The 23,730-nt window shown below is 35.5% G+C and overlaps 1 protein-coding gene across 1 annotated transcript; it reads right to left on the bottom strand.

Moving 5' to 3' along the window:
• Positions 1–2,439: 2,439 nt before the first annotated feature.
• On the bottom strand, positions 2,440–6,243 carry LOC111290902 (putative lysophospholipase BODYGUARD 3). Its single transcript, XM_022882417.2, has 4 exons — positions 5,418–6,243; positions 4,969–5,297; positions 4,656–4,855; positions 2,440–2,905 (listed from the first exon to the last, which is right to left on the bottom strand). The coding sequence occupies exons 1-4, from the start codon at positions 5,992–5,994 to the stop codon at positions 2,578–2,580; spliced, it is 1,434 nt and encodes a 477-aa protein (XP_022738152.1). The 5' UTR covers positions 5,995–6,243; the 3' UTR covers positions 2,440–2,577.
• Between the last annotated feature and the right edge of the window lie 17,487 nt (positions 6,244–23,730).

The following is a 23,730-nucleotide window of genomic DNA, read 5'->3' on the forward strand; positions in this document are numbered from 1 at the left end:
ATTGGAGAATGGAGAGATATATCAATTTTTACCTCTTGTCATTGTTAATTAATTTGGATTGTTGTGGGCTTGCACATTATTTATAATAACGAGAATACTCAGATTTAATTCAGCAACATCTGCAAGAAGTCAGGGATGACTGCATATAATCGAAAAAAAAAAAATCTTCAAAATTTGCAGCTCAACTACACCATAAATTTGCACTGAAGGCATATGAAGTAAAGTAATTAGCTGCTAACCATACCCTCTCCACTTCTCTATATTTATTTGCTTCTTTGGGTTGAGTAAACGGCTTGGGTTTAAAAAAAGGCTAATTTTCATTATTTCTAATGAAAGAAAGAGAATTTAATTTTAGATTTTTTTTAGAAAAACCATTCAATATTTCATTAATATGAAGATAAAATTAAAAAAAAAAAAAGTCGTATTAGAGAGACATTTAGATACTGTCCTCTCTTGTAAAAAATATAGAATGAACAAGAGAATTATTAACAAAATTCTTAGGACATATATCATACCAATCTGCGTTGCCATTTCACAATAACATGTATCATACTTATATTTTCCTTTTTTTTTTTTTTTGTATTGTAGTATTAGTTATCGATTTTTTTAATATAAAGGAGATCAAGTCTCTAAAAAAATTATGAGTATGGAGGATCAAATTCTTACTCTTTAAGGAAATTTATTTATTAAAAGAGATAGATAAATCATTTGGATTAAATCTCACTACTATTTAAGTCTTCATTGAAAGATTATGGGTCAGGTGAATCAATAAATGATTGAGAAGCAACTAATTGGAAAGTCAATAAGGAAAACAAAAAGTTCTTAGATTTAGGGCGTAGAAGAATGAGAAGTTGCGAGGAAGGAAGTTGGTCAGCCCACACTCTTGTGCGGTGGGGCACACGACTCATATTTGCTTTGCACTATTCCAATAAGGAGGTTTGAACCCAAGAACGTATTTATATGAATGATCAAGAAATTTTAATAAATTTTTATTAAAGGAATTTATCTTATTTTATTATTAATGAAACTTTAAATTTTACAAATAATATTAATAATATGATACATATTCTTTATAATATATTAAAAAATAATTAAAAATAAGATATTTGATAATTTTTAATTTTATTTTTAAAATTAAAAAATTTTATCATATCAAAAAATGGATTCTTTATAAAATTATAATTTATAATAAATAAATAAAATTATTTTAAATACTTTAATAAACAAATTTAACCTTTTAATAAAAATTTAACTGATACTAAACTGAATTATGACTCTTACCTAAACCCATGAAGAGAAGAGGAGACAGAAGAGTTGCCAACTCGAATAAGCGAAGGAAGTTCGGACAACAAATTGCTTCGCCCCATGAAGTGAAGAGTTGATCAAATTTTGCTGGGACACGACACGTGTCATTCGACCGTACATTTTTCTGTGTGCTGTTCTAATAAATTGCTTAAATTCATTTTTATTCGTTTACCCTCAGCAGCTGTTTCTTTTCCTCGTTTCGGAAAATCTTAAATTCGATTGATGGCCCAATCAAGTTAACAATAAGGCAGCTTTGTATTTATTTTTCTACCATCAAAGTAGAAATAGTTTTGGGTTGGGTAAAACCCTTCCAAATAAAATCTCTATCCTTTATAATTCAGTAGCCTAACATGACATGCTGATTTATTCCCTGATTAATAAGTTCAGTAGCCTAACATGACATACTGATTTATTCCCTGATTAGTTCAACCACATGGGTTGGAAATGCACATTAATTTTGTTTTAGGGAGAAAAGAAATAGATGTAATCCTAAAAATAATCTTATACAATTACTAAAAGGGGTTCATTATTTATCATGTTATAAACTATCATATTAATAGACCCAAAAATTCATGTCATGTTGAAAATTTTTAAACCTCTAATAATAAATTCATATTTGATTTTAATACTTGTAATTTTTTAATCATTAAATTGTAATTTTTTAATCAAAAAATAAAAATAACAATATTTTAATAAGAGGTGATTCAATAATAATATATAAAATTATATACCGATAATATATAAACTAAAAACCACCCACAACATATATATAAAAAACAATTAGAGTGACATAAGAGTTTAAATTAGATATCAAGTTTTAGAGTCCTGAAAATGGAAACTATATATATTTCGTATATATAATCGTTTCTCTATGATACGTGTTATTATTATTTTTTATGTCATATTAAAGAACTTACTGAATCCAAAGTTTTGTACATAAGTTGAGAAGGTAAAACTGAAAAACATAATTTACATACATTTTCACGACAAAATAAAAAAGGGGGAAATACTATTTATTTTGACACTTGTTTTTTTCTTATAAAACGTCATATGCTTACGATTAATTAAGCATTTCACAACCCTAATAATAGGGGTATCGATTTCACATGGCCTAAAATATTGACTTAAAATCAGAGGTCTTGAGGACTTAAGATAGAAAACCCTGCCAATCTCATGTCATCCTTACGCACTTGATTGGACACAATGATTTCACTGTTATTTTTCTTTTTTTTTTTTTGTGCTTTAATTTCGCCCAGAAAAGAAGAGAATTGATTAATCACTTGTTGATCTCTTCCAAATCTCCTCAAGTTCCCTGGCAAAGGCCTTTTGCCTACCAACAACAATTGTAATGTGATCTTTGTTTTCAACAACCTTAACTCGAGCACGAGGGATTCTCCTTTGAACATTGTAGCTGCACTCGAGTGGGATAACTTCGTCGTCTTTGCCGTGGAATATGGTGACATCACATTTTAGCCCGTCGCGGACGGCATCCAAGTAGCGGTCGAGCTTGCTGGCGGTGCCACAAATAATGTTGTGAAGAGTATGCCAGGCGGCGTTATGAGTGTGGCAGAAGAACCCTTCAAGCAAGAAAGTCCTGATCCTGAAAAAATAATTAAAATTTCAAGTGAGATGGTAGATGAAGGTCGGTATCCAGAAGCATAGCACAAATGAATTTGAATATACAGTAGGACCTAATAAATGACATTACCAAATTCATTTCTTACATTTAATTAAACATCTGTCTCCATGCTTTAGCCTATTTTCTCTATTAATATATATTTTCTTTAAATTTAAAAAAAAACACATCTGTCTCCATCGGTTGGGGCTTCATTTTGAACTATATTTGACTTGTGTTCACCAAGCAATTAAGGAACAAAATTTTAAACACCAGTACAACCTAGCGCAAAGAAACTCTTGTATATTATATATTATAATTATTTAATTCTTTTTTTTACTAAAAAAAGTAGGGATTGAAATTTAAATTTTTTTGAATAAAAATACATGTATTTATTATTAAATCAATGTTTCAATACTAATATTTTTTACTTTTTTCAGTTTTTTTTCTCTTAAAATATAGGATTGAATTCTCTTTCTAACAAAAAAAATTCGATTACTTTTGTTTCTGTTAGTCAAATGATAAATAATGCATATACGGAGGAGGGCACTATATCCCTAATTATTATTATAAATTCTATTATATTTACTAATTTTTGGCACGAAAGTTTGAGAAAAAAGTGGGGGTGGGGGGTGGGGAGGGAGAAGAAAAATATATAAATTGCTTGGTTGAAAACCTCTTGCATCTTGAATTTAATTGGAAAATAATTTTGATTCCAATCAAAGTTGGATTTATTTTATAAGGTTGTGTAGTGTAATAGGTGTTAACATTTTTTTCTTCACAAAATCACTTTATACCAAAACAAATTCTAAAAAACAGAAATTCACTCCTATAGCAGTCTGGATTCTTATACGTCTCTAGTCCCTAATGAACGAAATAGATTGGCTGGGAGGGCCTCTACGTGGTATAGGAATAGAAAAAATTCTATTGCTATAAAAAATATATATGGCTTCGCTGGAGCCTGGAGGTAAGGCCTTCAATTGGTACAGGAGTAGGACAATTTTGATCAGTTGCTGTTAAAAATTGCAAAAACTTTGAAAGAAGTTTTTTAGGTGAAATTTATGAAATTTTTAATTAAAATTGATTAAATTAAAATTAAAATTAAAAATCAATAGATTTAAAAGCTTCATTATATAAATTAAGTATATAAATTTTAATAAATTTTGATATATATTTTTAGATAAATATTTTTCATAAAAATATTGATAGAATTTTTTTAATTGAATAAGTATCGATCAAATTTAAATTATAAATAATATTTTTTATAATTTTTTTTATATATTATTGATTTTTAAAATAAACTGTATAAATCTATAAATTTAAATTTTTTATTAAAATTTTTATTACATCATTTAAAAAAAAACATTTCACAAATTTCACCTAAATAAGTTTTCTCTAAAATGGAAAATTTTCCTGGTTTTTAGGAGGACTCGAAAGATTTGCATGCAGGGGCCAAAAGTAAAGTACATGGCTGAAATGGACAAATCTTTTCCACCTCTCAACTTCTCTGAACGATGAGATTGGCTGAAATAGATAATAATTTTCCAAACTTACGAATATTAGATTGATGGGTAGTTTGGTATATAGACCGAAAGGAACAGATGTGGAATTTGGATAGTCAAAGATAATAAATGACATGGTTTGCTTTACTGTATGGGATTGTAGTTAAGGTTGTTTGGGCGGACATGACTTGACGATCGGTGTTAGGAATTAGGATTGAAAAAATTATCATTACCTGTTTCTGGTGATAAGTTTGGTGAGAAATTCCCACAGACGGTGATTCTTGCAAACAAGCAGGCAAACCGTCCGGCTGATGTGCTCGTACCAGAAACCAATGGATGAACAAAAAGCCATCACTGGCCACACTCGTCGGGGCGCTATTCTTCTCATAACATATTGTGTTGCTGGTTCACCCATTGGCACTGGATGATATGGCTGCCATATTCATATGTACGTTTCTTGTTAGATGATACTTGATACTACTATAAATTAAGACCGGAAACGGTAAAAATTTTTGTCTAAGATTGGTAAAAGAAAAAGGAATTTACCGGTGCAAGAAGGGTGAGAGACTTGATAGATCCCGGATGTTTTACAGCTATAGCAAGGGCTAAGATGCAGCCTAAGGAATGAGCCACAATGTGGAAAGATTTAACTTTGTATGCTTCAAGCACCGATTTTTCAATCATGTCCACATGCTCTCTTAACGTGTAAAGGGAGTCGGTTGGCTTAGGACTTTTCCCAAAACCCAGTAGATCGACAGCCAACAGCCGATAAGTTGATTTAGCAGTGCTAGAAAAGTTGGGGAATAAAGTTTCAGTCCAAAATGCTGACGATGAAATGAAGCCATGTATGAATAAAACATCTTCTCTTGCTTTATCTGACATCACAAATCCAATAGCAAGCTTCAAAAAACTGAATGTAATAAATGAAGGTTCATGGTAATACGATGATAGTTATTTTATCACATTTGGATAATATTTGATTGAATCTCATTTACCTTTTGGTCCCTCAGCTTTAACATAAAGGGTGTCTTTGCTAGAAGAAGTCCAAGAATTGCAGAGTGTACAATCGCAGTCGGACCATCTAGGAATGGGATGCAATTGCTGCCCAACCATCTTGCCCTGAAGCATTTCCACAATGGTAGAGTTAATGGTGAACGTTGATCTTACTGTTCCTTTCTTCATCTTCTCGGAAGATTGGATGATGGTGCCATCCAATTTGAGCTTCTTTAGCTCATTAACGGTAAGCTTTGAGACCTCGGTCACAAGAGAAGGACGTGAATAGAGGGTATCTGAAATGTCCTCCAGCTGCAGCTTGCTTGATGTGAGGCAAACAATCTTGGACTCGCCCTTTTCTGAGACCAAGATCTTACCACTACTAGTGATGGCTTCTTTAGCAGAGGAACAGTAACAAGGCTTCCATTCAGCTTCAATGCAGAAATCAACCACTTTGTAAACAAAACATAGAATGAAATCAAGAAGGTCAAGAATACAGAAGACAATGAAGCTCACTGCCTTATTTAGAACTCCTCCTATTAATGTTAAGACCGTTTTGATTTTACGCATTACATCCATTTGAGAGAACCTCTCTTCCCAACCCTGCCGCAGGCAATGGCTGATTATCCCCCAGGAAGCAAGAGTTAAAGAGAACAAGAGACAGAGAGACAGAGTTACTAAGGACAATGTGAAAGCTGTGACTGGGTTTTTTAGAGATGAAAATGTCTGTGAAACAATTGAAGGGCCTCAGCATAAACTCTCTCTCATCCCTCTTGTCTGTTCTCTCCTCACAGTATGCAAATCCTACACTAACATAAATAGGAAGCCAACAGTAGAATATACATGGGCAACTATATCCAACACGTTTTTCTGAAAATGTGTGGCGGGACTATTCCACTGTTTGCGATCTTGACCTCTAATCAAATGTTTGTGTCATGAAATAGAAGCGTGTTGGAGAGCTTCTCTTAGAGCTTAATGAGAGAGAGAGAGAGAGACAGAGGGCATACATGATGCACAATAAAAAGGTAGGTGGTGGTTGAACCCCCAGGGCGAAGAAAGAATTGTTACGATTCTTCACCTTAGCCCAATATTCAGCCTAAATTTAAGTTTTCTTCCCATACCTCCCCATATCAATTAATTCTTTATATTAGATGTACGAGTTTTTCTCACCTTTTCTCAAACACAATAGAAGGGGTTAAGAATCAGGAAAACAGAGAAACAAGTAGGGCCAAAAAACACTTTCTTGCCACTCGGTGACTCTTTTTACAGGTCAAGTTTTTTTTGTTCCTTTTTCTCATCCACATTGTTTACAACTCATCCCTTGTTCTGGAGGCTTACGCGAACCATGAATGCAACCAATATTATTATTATTATTATTATTATTGTTCTCATAATGAACTGCTTTGTGCAAACCTCTTCTATTTATTGCTTGTTTTCTTCTCCACATGACTCTCGTATTCCCTTTGGTAGTGACACTTGGGCTTATTAATGTTTGGATTTTTTTTTCTTAATCTTGATTATTTGCTTAATGTAATGTCAACAAACAAGTTTAATTGATCTTGCTTCAAATAATTATGTCGATGATCAACGCTTCTTCTTAACCAATTTATTGACTTTCCTATTTTAATTTGGAAAAAAGGGCAACTGCGTGTCGCAGATATTTCGCATCCCAGCACGCTCCACATTCTCTCAAGTAAAATCTTGTATACCGTCATGTTACTTGAACTAATTTATTATAAAAGATTTCAGCATAAACGGCTTATTGTCTCTCTTCATCCCCCGATTAGAGATGCCACTATTATTTATATTTAATAAAAAATTTAATTTTCTATTCAAATATATATGAGGATAACTATTATATTATAGGTATGAAAATAAAAATGAATATGATTTTAAATTTTTATTAAATATGAGTATGAAGACGAATAATATAATATCCATCTCATACTTATATCTACATATATATTTATATATAATTAATAAATTAATTTTTTTATTAAAAAATATAAATTATTATTTTAGATTAATTAAAATAAATATATTTTTATTAAAATATATATTAATAGATATTTATAAAAAATTTACCTAAATATATAAATTAAAAATTAAAAAATAAATTTTATTTTTTATTTTTTTATAAAAATTATAGATACAAAAATTATCCTTACTCATTAAATATTTACGAAAATAAAAATAAAAATAAATTTAAAATTCTCATTCAATATAAATACAAAAATAAATATGATATAAAAATTTTAAGATAAAAATAAAAATGTTGCATCTTCCTCGTACCGTTCCAATCCACGTCCCCATCTATGTTCGATTCCTCTGCTTTCGCTCATTAAATTCCGTACATAAAAACAAATCATTAATTAACTCTCGAACTAAGTTCACAAAGAAGATGATTCCTAGTAAACTAAGGTCAGGGGGCGTGGCCGAAATATAACTAGGGGGTCAATTGATTTCGCTTAAATTTACATCTCTTTCATTATAATATTCCTATTAGTTTAATGTAAATTATAAATTATAATAAATATTAATTAAGAATCAGTTTGAAATTAATCCCGAAAAAATTTTAGTGGAAAGTAGAGATCACGCATTTGTCTTTGGTTCTTAAAGAATTAGAAAAAAAAAAATTATTGAAGGCAAAAAAGATATTCTATTTGTAATCGATTAATTTTTGGGATTAAAGTGAAATTTATCATTATATTTTTAATATCGAATTTTGCTATTGTATTTTACTTTTATTGAATTTTGTTATTACACTTTTAATTTTTTATTTTTAGACAAAATAATAATGAAATTAGAGAATTTCATGAAATATTTGGTTTATGTAAATGATATATTTTGTTACTATATTTTCAATTTCATTGATTTTTTAATAAAAAATAATGGAATTGAAAATTTTCAGGAAGTATTTTGTAATGTAAATCGCAAATTTTCATCAATTCTATTATATTGTAAAAAAATTAGAAGTGTAGGGAAATTTTAATTAAATTTGAAGTATAATTGTAAAATTCAATATTAATTCATAGTATAATGTTAAATTTGATCTTAATCTCTCAAGTTTTTTTTTTTCTTTTTTGCTACTAAAATTAATCTTATTTTACCAATTGTAACTGTAAGTGTATATATATAAAAGATAATTTCAACAATGAAAATGGTGAAAATTTTATTGCATAATCCAATAATTGAATAGGAGATAAATTAATGAGGGATTGCTTATTTTCATTACGTATATTGAAGAAAAATTAGTTGACAGTATTAATAATGAAATAATTATATAACTATTTTTAAATATTTAAAAACTTGATGCTATAAAACAATAATATAATATTAATTTATTGACTCCACTTAAAAATAAAATAAAATTATGCTTCCGAGTGACTCAAGGTTCTAATCACCAATTCCATTGTCGTTTACTGTCATGCATTACTATTGACTTTAGGGCGATAAGGGTACGATTTTAAATATGAATGTAAATTATACTTTTTTATTTTTTTAAGTATCAATTTATATATTTTTTTCAAAGTTCTGTAATTAACTTTAAAAGAAATAAAGAAAACGACTTTTGAATGCCTAACACTACTATTAGACTGGCTGTTATTGGCTAATGAGATTCACGCTTTCCTGAGTATGATGTTTCGAGAATAGCAATGAGCAGACTTAATGAGCCTCAATTTATGGTGAGCTACAGCCTTTAATTGATTTTATGATATTGATGCTGACTTGCAAGCGGGCGATTACCTATAATTTCCTGCCGACTTAACAGGCTAATAGATGATCCAATTGTCTGCATTACATCAAGAAGTGAATGAGAAAGAGGATTGCAATTATAAGAACGCAAATGATAAAAAAAAGGCAACACGTAGAAGCAGCATGTATATATCAGAATAATAAAATTGGAAGATGAGTTGTTTAATTATTTGTTCACTAAACACGAGTATACACACACATGTATACATATATATATAGATATATTTTATGATCAGCATCAAACAAATTTGATTACAAACTAATGCGTTGTTTATAAAATTCAAACAGGCCTCTTGCAACATATAATGCACACCTACACTGTCCACTTCTGACAGGATTAATGTATATTTTACAGTGATACTTCACAACTAATTTGCTTCTAGCTAGGACCAGCTTTGTACGCTGAGCACTTCAATAAAAAAAAGAGAGTCATTCCAAGGAGCATAATCATTAGTATCCTTGTATGGTTAATTACTCCGTTTATTCAATTGGATCGGATGGTTCCACTAATGGACAGCATTGAGCTGTATATCCTTTCGTTTGTTTAGAATCTAAATTGTAATGAACTTAAATGTTGATAAAATATCCAAATATTGTCGTGATATTGGATGCTTCATGAGGCTTTATAACTGTCAATACCAAAATACTGGCAATAATTGGGATTCTGCACTTGTTTATGACAGTGAAACAAATGCTATCGCTGCTTTAATTTATAACAAGAAGATCTTTGAACCTTGGACCATAGTACTGTTCCTCTTTAAATATCGTGCGGGTGGAATAGCATTTAAATTCTTTTTTATGCTTTAAAAATTTCTACTTAATAACTTTTGTTATTTGTACTAAATCTAGAGAGCTAGAAAGTGGATAACAATCACCGGATGGAAGAGATTTAGAATGTCTCAAAACCCTATACATTAATTTGAGAACAATAAGCTGCTGATATTGGTTTTGACAGCATTTCAATCTATTTTTTTAGAAAAAAAAAAGAGAGAAGTAAATCAGATATATACAAGAGAAAATAAAACCAAAAAAATAGTATTTTAGAAACAATTATAAAGATTCAATCAACAAAACCGTAAAAAAAAAAAAAATCGTAAAACAATTGTGGATTTCGGCTTTATGTATCCGTACAGACTAGAATTTAATGCTCTAAACAGCCATCCGATCTCTATAAATTGCATGCCTGCGATATCATCTAAACTCGGCCCAGGTCTAACCATGTCAGCGGGGAGAAACAAAAGGACGGCGTTTGGCAACATGAAGGGCAGGATCCGCTCCGAAATTGGAACATGCAGCAGCCGCACCTTGTTAACGGAAGGCAAAGAAATTTTTATAAAAGCAGTTCTACCAACTGTACAGAATACAGTATGAGTTTTTTTCTATTTCCAAAAGGATTCTGTCAAGAGATAAATAGCCTCATAAGTACATATTGGTGGGGATCCAAACAAGACCGGAGAGGTCTCCATTGGTTACGGTGGGACAGAATGTGTTTAAGTAAAAAGGAAGGAGGAATGGCATTTAGACATTTCGAATTTTTAACCAAGCAAGGATAGCGCTTGATTAAGAACAGAATTCTCTACTCCATAAGGTGCTCCATGATAAATACTTCCTGGATGGAGAGTTTCTTAATGCTCAACTAGGTCAAAATCCTTCAATGACCTCAAAAGCATTTGGATGGTGAGGGCGACATTGGAAAAGGGATTACGGTGGAGAATTGGTAATGCGACGTAGGTGAACATATGGAAGGACAAATAGTTGCCGGACAACAAGACAGTAATAGAAGAGAGAAATAGACAAAGTATTTTAGGGCCACATGCAAAGTGTCATGGTCAGGTCCTGATGTGTCTATGTATTGTCATGACCAACCCTGAGCTGAGCAACGGATGAGGTCCTATGGTTGGGATAGTGGTCCTAAAGCTGTGCGCGAGTAGTGTAAGCCTGGAAACATATTGCTGATAGTGTGTGCACGCGGTGTGAACCATAAGCCCTAAGATGCGTGGGCAAGTGCGAGCCAGTGGGTGAGCACCCTGGAGCCGAGTAGCCAGTCAGGTGCTGTTGATCAAAATCATCCATAGACATTCTCAAGTGGGTTAGTGGAGCAATGAGTGAAATTTGAGAATTGTGGTGGCCAAAAGGTAGGTCACTAAGCCCAGAGTTGGTTATAGAAAGGTCCTGAGATAGCTGTGGAGAAAAATGTCTCCATTCCAAATAGTTTTATAGTTTTTGATAGGATGGCAAAGAAAGCTTTTATGCTTTTTATAAGGAGACGACTGATGTCAGCTCTCCACTACCTCATTGGCTAACAAGGTAGGTGGGGGCCTGGCTAGTCTGAAGTGAGCTAGTCCTATTGTCACGGGCTCTGACCTTTAAACTAGAATTTGTACGACCTTAGACTAGAAATTGACTCTTTATGCCTAAGTCAACCTATAAACCAAGTGTGCGGGCACTAAACCAACTAGAAAAGCAAAATACATAAGTTAGAAGAATAAGAAAATATTGAAATATATTGCATATTACTGAAGACAAATATGTTTGATGATGTACAATTGAGTATGGGGTGACCCTCTATTTATAGTTGACCCCCAGTACTAATTATGGCTACTTCCTAAAATCAAGGGATTATATGATTTCTAAAAATAAGAGATTACACATCAATACACAGATTACACCCTGCTTTTAAGGATCCCCTTTTGATTCTAAGGGTTGACTAGATCTCTTACTGAATACCTATTAATCTTGATGCTTTTAGATGACTTTGGGTCGGTCCCACTCTCCTAGGACTACCTAGGTGTGGTGTGAGCATGTTGCGGGCCTAGCCTTGGTAATGTGGGCAGGCCTGACTGCTGTGTGGGCAGGCTAGATGCTTCTCCCACACTTATTACATCAACCTCTATTTTTGTCCTTGATGCTCGAGTCTTGGCAACATGTGCTCAAGCTTCAACTCCTGGTGCTTCTGCCTAAGGTGTGACATTCTTCCCCACTTGATTATGCGATGCTCTCATCACGTCCTCTATGTAGAACTACCTGATTTGGTCCTACAACTGCCATTTGTCCTCCACTAGTTCCTAACTCGCTTCACTATCTGGAAACCCTTTCCATTGCACTAAGCACTCCTGTCTTGGTTGATAATTCTGTTGCCCCACTTTTCAGTCAGCAAGAATGCTTTGGACCTTCTTCTCATATGAGGCCCTGGCTCTTAATGCTGCACACCTCGACTCTGCCCATCTTGGATCCCTCTAATCCTAATAGAATGCCTTGAGCAGGCTAATATAGAAAGTCGGGTGTACCTTTAGCTTGGATGGTATATCTAACTTGCAGGTAACCTTGTCTACCCTCTTAAGAACTTTGAAAGGTCTCTCATACCTCTGAATTAAGCCCTTGTGTAGGCCTTTATGGTGCACGATGGGGTGTAACTTCACCAAGACCAAGTCACCCACTTGGAACTGCATGTCCCTTATCTTTTGGTTTGCCCACTTTTTTAACCTCTTTGCGACTTTGTGTAGATAGACTATGGCCAAGTTGGCTTACTCCTGCAAAGTTTTGGCAAACTTGTAGGCTACTGGATTAGGCCATGTGTAACCTATGGCAATCAAATTGGGTGTTAATGGTTGCTAACCTATCACAATCTCAAAAGGACTCTAGTTCATTGCTTCACTTCTCTATAGGCTATAAAAAGACTGGGTGACATTAAGTAGCTTTAGCCAGTCCCATTGCATGGCACTCACATAGTGCCTGAGTTAGACCTTTAATAATTTATTTACTCATTCAATTTGCCCATCGATCTACCGATGCATGCTAGTGGAAAAGTTTAAGTTTGACCCTAATAGCTTGAACAACTCAGTCTAGAACCACCCTATGAGTCGCCTATCCCGATCATTAATAATGGTTTGCAGTACTCCCTAATACTTTACCACATTTTTCAGGAACAAATGAGTTACCTCCTCAACTGGGCACTTTCTGGTTGCTAGAATGAAAATTTCATACTTGAAAAACCTATCCACCACTACCATAATGCTTCCAAACCCTTCTACCTTAGGTAGACTGAATATGAAGTCTAGAGTGACATTCTCCCATGGTCGCTCAGGTATGGGCAATGGCTCCAAGAGATCGCTTGGTGGCTTGAGCTTTACCTTATCTTGTTAGTACATAAGATAAGTTTTCATATAGACCTTAACATTATCCCTCGTGTGCAGTTAGTAGTATCAGTCCTCTAACAAAGCTAAGGTACAACTCACCCTCGGGTGACCAATTTACTTGTAATCATCGCACTTTTGCATAACCTTTATGCGGAGCTTTCCATGCTATTGCACAAACAACCTATTGCCTTTGGTGTATAACAAGCCATCCTGCAACCAAATCTATCTATTCTTACCTTGTTTGACATGCTCGATAAAAGTCTTAGCTGTAGGATCATGAGACAGCCCTTCTTTAATACGTGACACCAAGGACCCCTTTGGTTAGCTAATGGCAGCAAGGTTCATTTTTTTATTCAGGGCGTTAGCTACTGTGTTTGCCCACCTAAACTTATACTCCAATCTGTAATCAAATTTCACAAGAAATTATTGCTAGTAGGCCTATTTAGAGGATAGCTTCTTATGCGTTTAGAAGTAGTTGATTGCCATATTGTCGATTCTAACCACGAACCTCGATCCCAATAGGTAATGCCACTAAGTGCACAAGTAATACACCACTGCTATCATTTTCTTCTCTTGAACCTTGTATCTGTGCTTGGTCTCATTGGGTTTTCGACTTTTAAAAGTAATCGTATGGTTCTTCTACATCAGCATGCCCCTTATCACAAAGTTCGATGCATCTGTATACACCTCATATGGCTTAGCATGGTCTAGTAAGGTTAACACTGGTTCTTCTATCACCGTCCATTTAAACTTATCAAAGGTTTGTTGGCATTCGATGCTCCACTCTCACACTCTCTATTTCTTAAGCAAATCAGTTAATGGTATGGCTATAGCTGAATGGCTTTTGATGAAGTGTCGGTAGTAGTTGACTAGCCCAAATAATGATCCCAGCTCGATTACCTTAGCTAGTGGTTCCCACTTCAGAATTGCATAGACTTTGCCTACATCCATGCATATCTTACCATTTTCCATTATGTGGCCTAGAAATGGTACTTCTCACTAGGTAAATAAGCACTTTTCCTTTTTTAGAAATAGTTTGTGCACTCGTAACACTTAAACACCTATCTTAAGTGGTCTACATACTCTCTCAATGTCTGGTTATGGATCACAATATCATCAAGATAAACTATAACAAAATGATCAATGAACAATCGTAGTACCTTTTTCATAAGTGTATAGAATGTTGTTAGAGCATTGGTGAGTCCGAATGTAATAAAAACCATAGTAGGTGACACATGCTATCTTAGGCTCATCTTCTTTCGTTATCCTAACCTTGTAATACCCTGACCATAAATCCAGCTTGGTGACCACTTTGCACTTTCAGGTTGATTGAATAAGTTTACAATGAGAGGGATAAGATACTTATTCTTGACAATTAGCTTGTTCAATGCTTGGTAGTCAATACACAACTGCAAGAACCCATTATGCTTGCTTTGAAATAGAACTGAAGTACCATACAGGGCTTTAGATGGCCTGATGTAGCCAACATCAATAAGCTTTTTAAGCTACTTCTTCAACTCTTTCAACTTTGGGGGTGACATTCAGTAAGGGGCCTTGGCTGACGGCTTAGCCTCGGACACTACCTTGATCTTATGGTCCACATTTCTCTTGGGTGGCAACTTGCTAGGCAACTGTGTAGGCATCACATCATTAAAGGCCTTCAGCACCTCTAGCACTTTCAAGAGGTGTTGATATTTATCTTTCTCTATTCATCATACTTCAGGGTAGCCAAAAGGGTATCTTTATCCTTGTTCATTACCTTGGCAAATTGAATGGTTGATAGCACCTTGGTCCTAATCCTAGACCCGTGCCTTAGTGGTACAAGACATTGGCACTGTACATCTAAAATGCATATGTAGTTGGCAAAAGGCACAATGAGGGCGTTAATCTAAATAAAAAAATCTAACCCAATCACAAACTCATAATCATATAAGAGTATTACCTCGATGGTCTTCTTACCCTTTCAATCTCTAAACTATAGCTCTACCTTATGTGCCACTCCGATGGCTGAAACTTCTTTAGAGTTGACTGTCTTGATGGTACCAGTCCCCTTGTGCACTTTAGGTCAAGTTTTTAGGTCCATCACTTGAAATAAACAAATACAAGGCACTTATGTCCACAAGTGCACTTATTTTTTTACCCACAACCATCATATCCACATACATCAATCCCTTTGGCTTGTGGCTTACTTTACCTTTGACTGTATTGAGCATAATCGAGCTAAGCTTTGTAGCTTCCATTTTTAGCTCTTTATCCAACCTTTTGTCTATGGCAGCCATCTTGTCATTTTTAGGGCAACCTCGTGCTCTATGTGGCCCATCACATAAGTAACAAGAGATTAACTCTCGATCTCTTCTAGCCTTCCACTTTCCTGCTGATGGCTTACCTTAAAAGTCCTTGTCTGAATGGTCTTGATCTCTTTTTTTAGACTGTAGGTCATGGTCTCCACCCTTGGACTGTCATTTTCGATCTCTTTTATCTTTGCCTTTCCCTTTAAGCTTGGTAGACTCTGACTTGTTTTACAACTTAAACTTCACCAAAGACTCAGTGGTGGTTATGACCTTGGCTAGATCATGAACTCCTCTCTTCTGTAACTCGTGCTTCACCCATAGCTTAAGCCCATCCATAAAGATAAATAGACATTTTTTCTTGCTCAGATCTAAAATATGTAGCATCAATTCAGAGAACTTCTGGACATACTCCGTTATGTCCTCCTGCTGAATAAGTCGACATAACTTTGCTCACACCTTATCATTGATATACTTGGGGTAAACTACTATTTAAATTCTTTTTAAAACTTATCTCAACTTCTAATCAAGGTATCTTTGTGTCACACATCATTATACCTGTACCTCTACCACAATAAAGGAACATTAGTAAGATACATTAAAACGGAGCTTACCTTAGTAGCATCATTCTGCATGTCCGTGAACTGAAAGTCTCGATCCATCCCTCATAGAAAGTTATCCACTTCCTTGGCAACCCTAATCCCCTTGAACTCCTTAGGCTTAAGGATATCCACAAGAGACTTTTACACTCTAGTGATCATGCCATTCCTAATACTATCTGGCAAGTAGCAAGCTCTCTCTTGAGTTCCTTCATCTCTTTGTGTATGGTCTTTACCTGGGCCTCCAAGGTTTCATTATGTTGGGTGATCATGTCAATGGTCTCATTTAGAGTCGCTTGTAACTCACCTTTGAGCTCCTTCTACATGGAGCCAATGTCTCAATTTGAGTCTTTACCTCATCAAGCTTTTCCTTCACATCACCCACTATCACCTCTAACTTGGATAGCCACCCATCATGATAGACCAAATATCCCTTGAACTAGATTTTTTGCCCCTTTCATGGCCTTGCTTTTGGCCTTTTAGTTGTTGGCTAGCAATATCATTCTGGGATGCCATTTTTACGAATGCCTTGAGTGTGACCTAAACATAATCAAATAGAACATGCTTTGATACCAACTATCATAGGCTTTAACCTTTAAACTAGGATCCATACAACTTTAGACTAAGAATTAACTCATTATTCCTAAGCTAACTTATGAACCAAGCATGTGGCACTCGACCAACTAGAAAGATAAAATACAAAAGCTAGTAGAATAAGAATATGCTAGAATATATTGTATATTACTAAAAATAAATGTGTTTGATGATATACAACTGAGAGTGAGGTGACCTTTTATTTATAGTTGAGGCTCAACATTAATTATAGCTACTTCTTAAAATTAAAAGATTACATGATTCCTAAAAATAAGGGATTACACATCAATACACAGATTACACCCTAATTTTAAGGATACCTTTTTGATTCTAAGGGTTAACCTGATCTCTTACTAAATGCTACTAATCTTGGATGTTTCTAAATCATTCTAGATTAGTCATACTCTCTTGAGTCCATTTAGGTACAGTGTATGCATGTTACAGGCCTAGCCCTGGTCGTGCGAGTAGGCCTGATTATTGTGCGAATGGGCTGAATGCTTCTTTTATACTTATTGCACCAACCCTTACTTTTATCCCTAGTGCTCGAGCCTAGGCCGTTGGTGCTTGAGCCTCAACTTTTGGTATGCCTACTTAAAGCGTGACATTAGGCACATATGGTGTCTAGGTTAGCAAACATCGTTGGGTCATGAGTATGGCACAATGTCTCATTGGGTCATAGTAAACCTAAAGATGGTTGGGGGCCAGTAGGCCTCATATCACACCATTGTGTTAAACTATGGGGTTAGACGTTAGCGTTTGCCATGTTTTTTAGTTTTTCTTTCTTAAGCCGATTCATTCAGTAACCAAGGATCATGAAATGGTGTTTACGTAGAAGAGGCACTAATAAGCTTAAGAGATGAACGGGCTAGTAGGTAGGCATGTTGCTAGACCATTGTAGCCAATCGATAAAGGTATGTTATGATTGGGGTAGCACATTCGAGTCCCTTGAAGTGGGATGGACATGATGTAAGGTGTCCATCATACATGTGGTCAACCTAAAATGATGCTAAGGGTTGAAGCCCTGAGTTATGAGTTTTGTGAGACAAGATGAGCTTAATGTGGCTCTAGGCTGGTGGCTAACCAGAATGCATGAGAACTTATGAATATCTTAGGCAAGCATGGTGTTGGGTTTTCACCATACCAAAATGAGATACTATCATGATAATCAGGATTATGTGCCCTAATGAGCCAAGTAGATCGGTGCTTGAAACTTTGATGCTTACGGGCAAAGATGGGTGCTCAGAGCCACCTTGAGAATCATGGATTGATTATGATAATAAGAGTTGGGTTCCTCTCCACTAAGTTTAAAAATATTTATGTGTGACCCTACGGGGTTCGAGCCAAGGAATGCTCATAAATATACGGCTTGAAGGATAAAAAATTAACTATCCATAAAGAAATAGACTCGAGAAAGGCTAACCTCGATTAAGGTAGTCTTGGTGTCGCACGAATGCATAGTTTCAGTCTAATGAGCAAGTGACCTATGACATTTTGGTATTAGAGCCTAGTTCAGCTTAACGGTGGGACAAAGTGGCCCAAGTGTGGGCATCATAGTGATAAACCGAAATAGTGCTAAGTTTAAATAGAGTTATTAAGGTGAGATTGTGATATAGTGGCTATGTGGCCTCGAGAATAAGCCATCAATGCATGCCATGGAAAAAAATAGCTTAAGTGGAAAGCCTTTTAAGTTAACTCTTGGATGCCAAGCAAAAAGGCATAAGAGTCTAGCCATACCTAGCAAAAGATGTTGGTGCATATAAGTATGTAATCCCTTTACGGTGGGAAAAACTGTGTTGACTGAAATATGAAAAGGACTACACCATGAAAGGGTATTATGTGAGGCCATGTGGGCCAAAATGCATGAGGTCCTAAAAGGCATAAATTGAGCCTATTGAGATTAGTTACTAACACATGTGCACTTATTATATGATGTAAGTGCCCTAACGGGGGTACAAGCCAAGTATTTTCAGTCCAAGCATGGAGTCATTCTATAAAGGCAAACGAGTTTGAGTTAGTTGAGGATTAAAGCCTTGAGTTTGTGATAGTTAATGGACTATGAGTTCTTATGGTCAAAGGATCACAAAATTTTATTGATTAGTAGACCATGCTTATGTTAGCTAAGAAAGAAGGCTTTATGAGATATGGTGATCAACGGACCATGATAGTATGCAGTTCAGTGAAATGAGCAATCTAGAATTGGTCAGTTGATAAGGCTTTGAGTTTAAGCTAATGGTATTGGCATTTGAGTATGGTTCTGGTCAGTGGACTAGATGAGTTTGAGCAAGGCAGAATTGTGTCAATTGATTGAGCCAAATATAGAACCTTTTTTAGTAGATGTTGGCCAATATAATGGCCATGAGTTCAAGTAAGTCAGTGGACTTTAAGTATCGAGTGGGTTGGTGAACCCTGAGATTAAGCAGTTAATGAATAGTATGGTTAAATGAATCAATAGATCCTCAAGCTTTGTATGGGCTTTGAGTTACCCTTCGAGATATGCTAGAGTCAAGAAAGATGAGTTATGGAACCATCGTGGAAATATGATTGCATGTAGAGCCAAGCTGAGTTCAAAGTAAAAGTAGAGGAAACTTGTGATTTCTAGTAGTATTAAGCTAAGGCAGTGAAGCTTAAAAATTTTTTAGCATGAGTTGAGTTCGAGATACCAGCGTTAAGGTGTTATCATGAAGACAATTAGCCAAAAGGCCACACCTAGTGGGGCAATCTTGGAGGGGTCGAAAGGACTCAAGTTGTAAAATGATTAAAGTGTTTGAATACCACCATGTTAAGGTCTATTATGGGTAGTGCCGCATAAGTGCACTTGACTTAAACACCACATCTAGAGGGGTGCATCGAAGAGTCAGTGCCATAGTCCTATAATTAGTATGATGGGTCATGTCAATAAGGCACACCGATGTGTGGTAAAATAGGTGGTCAATCATTTTACTGAGGGTCATGATTGACAAGGTTGCCTCAAGGTCCCAACTTGCTATGATTGTGGGTGAAACAGTACAGTGTCACAAATAAGAAGTGGAGTTGAGATGACCCCTCTACATCGACAATGAACGAGTACTATAGGTAATGCCTCATTTGAACGAGATCACAACTCAATCCTTAAAGGCACAAGTGAGAAACATATGAAAAAATGTCAATTGTGTGCAACAAAAAAGTTGAAGATGGTCTTAGCGTCGATAAGGGCATCGATATAGTAAGTGGGGGAGAGTGTCATGGTTAGGCCCTGGTGTGCCTTGGTCCTACCATGACTGACCTTGAGCTGTGTAGTAGATGAGACCTTGTGGCATACTAGTGGTCATGAAGCTGTGCACAAGCAGTGTAAGCCTAGAAACACGTTACTGATAGTGTGTGCAGGCGGTGTAAGCCCTAGGCCTCAAGATACGTGGACAAGTGCGAGCCAATAGACGGGTACCTTGGAGCTAGGTAGCCAGTCGAGTGTTGTCAATCAAAGCCTTATGCAAGTATGCTTGAGTGGATAGTGGAGCAATGAGCAAAATCTAATAATTGTGGTAGCTAAGAGGCAGGTTACTAGGCGCTGAGTTGGGTAAAGAAAAACCTCGATATGGCTTGGAAAAAAAATCCCTATTTCAAATAGTCTTATGGTTTCTGATAGGATGGTTGGGAAAACTCTTACACTCTTTATAGGGGGACGACTATTGTCACTTTTTACCACCCTTTTAGCTAGTAGACAAAAAATGACCTAGCTAGTCTAAAATGAGGTACTCTTAGGCACATGTCGTGTTTAGGTAGATGGGCATCATCAGGTCATGAGTATGGCACGATATCTCCTTGGGTCATGGTAAACCTAGGGACGATTAAAGCCGACAAACCTTGTATCATGCCAAGCTATAAGGTTAGATGGTAGCATTTGCTATGCCCTTTAGTCTCCCTTCTTTACGTCGGTTCGATCAGTAACCAAGGATTATGATATGGTGTTTATGTAAGAAAGGTACCATCGAGCCTGAGGTATGAACAGACTAGTAGACAGGCATCCTACTAAACCTTTATAGCCAATCGATAGAGGTGTGCCATGGCTGGGGTAGCACACTTGACTCTCTTGAGGTGGGACAGGCATGATGTAAGATGTCAATCTTGCATGCAAACAGCCTAAAATGAGGCTAGGGACTAAGGCCCTGAGTTAAGAGTTTCGAGGAACATGATGAGTCTATTATGGCTTTAAGCTAGCTGTTAACTAGCATATGTGTTTTGTTTTCGGGTTCAAGGCACGAGAGCCTACGAATGTCCCAGACAGGCATGGTGTTGGGCTTTTACCATTCTAGAATGAAATAATATCATGAGAATTGATGCTGTGCACCCTTATGAGCTAGAAAGTCGATGCTCAGGATCTTAATGCTTACGGGCAGAGATGGGCGCTCGAGGCCACCTTGAAAATCATGGATTGATTATGATGATGGAAGTTGGGTTCCTCCCTACCGAGTTTGAGAATGTTTGTGTGTGACTTTATAGGGTTCAAGCCAAGGAAGGGTTATGACTATATAGCTTAAAAGATTGAAAATGATCTGTCCATGGAAAAATAGACTTAAGAAAGGTTGACTTGGACTAAAAGTAGTCTTGGTGCAACATAGAAGCATGATTTTGGTCTAAAGAATGGCCCATGACACAAAGTGTGCTGCACTTATTGATATTAAAAACAAGAGATAGAATGAGGTGCTAGTTAATTCTCTATTTTTAGCCAACATTGCAATGGTGATCTATGTAAAACCTTTAAGCCAATATGAGCATGTTGATACATAAATATGGATTTGGAGAAAGATGAAAGGTTCTCAATATGGAGTGCCTACCACATGCTGGTGCCTATAGCAACTACGATGTATAAGGAATCTAATTGTTAGGGGCATTTGGTGATCAAAATGGTATAATAATCTTTTTTCTTATTATAAGCCTTTAGTAGACAGTCAGGGGTAATTCTGACATTTGTGCTGACCTGACATGTATTCTCAGTGTCATATGAGCTTAACCATATCTTTATTGTCCCTTGATGGTCCTTTATCCATTACCTATAAATACGAATGTTTAGGCATTATTAAGGCCAGCTTAATCTACTTTTAATTATTCTTACTACTTTCATTCTGACCTCACCCATTTTGACTTGCATGTCGAAGTGTAAATGTAGGGAATACTTCATGTTTTTGCCTTTAATCATTCTTCTCTTATACTTTTTCAAAAACACCCTTGGGTCGAAGCTCAACACAAACATTTAATGTACCAGGTAAGAGACCTTTTTCCATTCACTAGCTGAGCATGAAACAATGCCAGCTAGGAAAAGAACTTTAAAAGAAGGAGATACGACCATCCTAGTTAGGACAAAAACACATAATAGCTAACACTTAGACCAACTTACCTTACCACAACTAGCCTAACCATGGAACAATTCTAAGCGTTGATAGCATAGATATAAGCCCTTAAACAGATGTTGCAAACCATAACCCCACCATAAGCTTTAAATGTGTCTGACCTAATTATCTTTGGCCAAAAAATCACAGTAAGACAACCAAGTTACGAAAAGATGGAAGCCTTCTCGACCTTCAAAGAAAAGAAGCACAATACCCCAATTCACCATTACTCCAGTCACAACTCAACACATACTATAATCAAAAAATCCAAATAGATAAATCTCAAACCTTAACCAAATAAGGACTTAAAAGTTTATATGCAAGCCATGGAGAAAGAGCTGAAAATAAGGCAATGGCATTTGAAGATGAGCTTAAATTTTTGAAGACTTTGTCATTTACTGAAGAGATCGACAAAGCCATGCCTTTCAAAAGGTTCAAAATACCGACTCTAGAAACCAACGACGATACTTCTAACTTATTCGATCATTTGGAACTTAATAGGACTAACATGATGATGTAGGGTACAGATGAAGTTTTAATGTGTAAGGGTTTTGCTACCACTCTAAAAGGTGTAACTTGGTCCTAGTACAGCAACCTGGTATTGAAGTCAATTATAACATTTAAAGAACTCAACCACTCTTTCCTATCTCGATTTATAAATAGTCGAAAAACAAAAAAGATAACTTTAAGTTTGATATCGATCCACCAAGGTTATAGTGAATCTTTAAAGAGCTATGTCATGCGTTTTAATGTGAAAGTTTTACAGGTAAAAAACTTGAAGCAAATGGCTACTGTAACCTTTCTAACAAGTGGACTCAATGACAAAGAATATCACCTAAATTGACTTTGTCACTAAAATCACCTAAAACTCTAGCCAACATTCTGTTTATGGCTAAAAAATATATAAATGACGGAGCTACAATGAGAAACAATCGATGTAAGAGAGGTTTATCTCTCTTCTTTGGTCGTAAAAAGGGTAAAGATTTCTACGATCTTCCTCAAAAAGAGAAACAACATAAGGCTAGAAGCCTTAATGGAGAATGAAATTATACTGCACTAAATACCTCTTGAGAGAGAATTTTGATGCAAATTAAAATAAACCCTAAGTTTAGATGGTCGAAGCTATTGAGACAGAATACAAAGAGGGATCCAACTAAAATATGTACTTTTTCATAGGGACATAGGCCATAATACTTAAAATTGTGTCGACCTAAAAAATTAGATCGAAGCTCTAATTATGAGAGGTTCATTTAAGGAGATTTGTAGAGTAATAAAGACAAGGTTGACCTAGAATGGATTATAGATAAGACTGAAGAAAGCTTACCCGGGATAGGGAAAGAAGGCCAATAAATCAAAAAAAATTTGAGAAGATGAGTTGAGACGAGAAGAAGGCCAAACTGATAACAATAGGTCAATCGTAAGAGTGATTAATGTGATTACAAAAGATAGCTCAACCTAGGCTAAAAAAAATTCAATCTAAGCATGATCATGGCTATGGGCACCTCGATAAAGAAAAAAAATACTAGAAAGATGAATTGATCTCGTTCAACTCAAAAAACTTAAAAGGAATCCAACACTA

The sequence above is a fragment of the Durio zibethinus genome, chromosome 11 (assembly GCF_047325235.1).
Source record: "Durio zibethinus cultivar Kanyao isolate XHJ-2024 chromosome 11, ASM4732523v1, whole genome shotgun sequence".
Classification (NCBI taxonomy): Eukaryota; Viridiplantae; Streptophyta; class Magnoliopsida; order Malvales; family Malvaceae; genus Durio; species Durio zibethinus.

Excerpts from the sequence above, each read along its gene's own strand:
- LOC111290902 (XM_022882417.2), bottom strand. The coding sequence starts at position 5,994 with ATGGATGTAATGCGTAAAATCAAAACGGTCTTAACATTAATAGGAGGA. Across the intron at positions 5,298-5,417 it reads TAAAGCTGAGGGACCAAAAG|ATAAAGCAAGAGAAGATGTT; the intron begins GTAAATGAGATT and ends TTGTGATGTCAG. Across the intron at positions 4,856-4,968 it reads CTCTCACCCTTCTTGCACCG|CCATATCATCCAGTGCCAAT; the intron begins GTAAATTCCTTT and ends TGAATATGGCAG.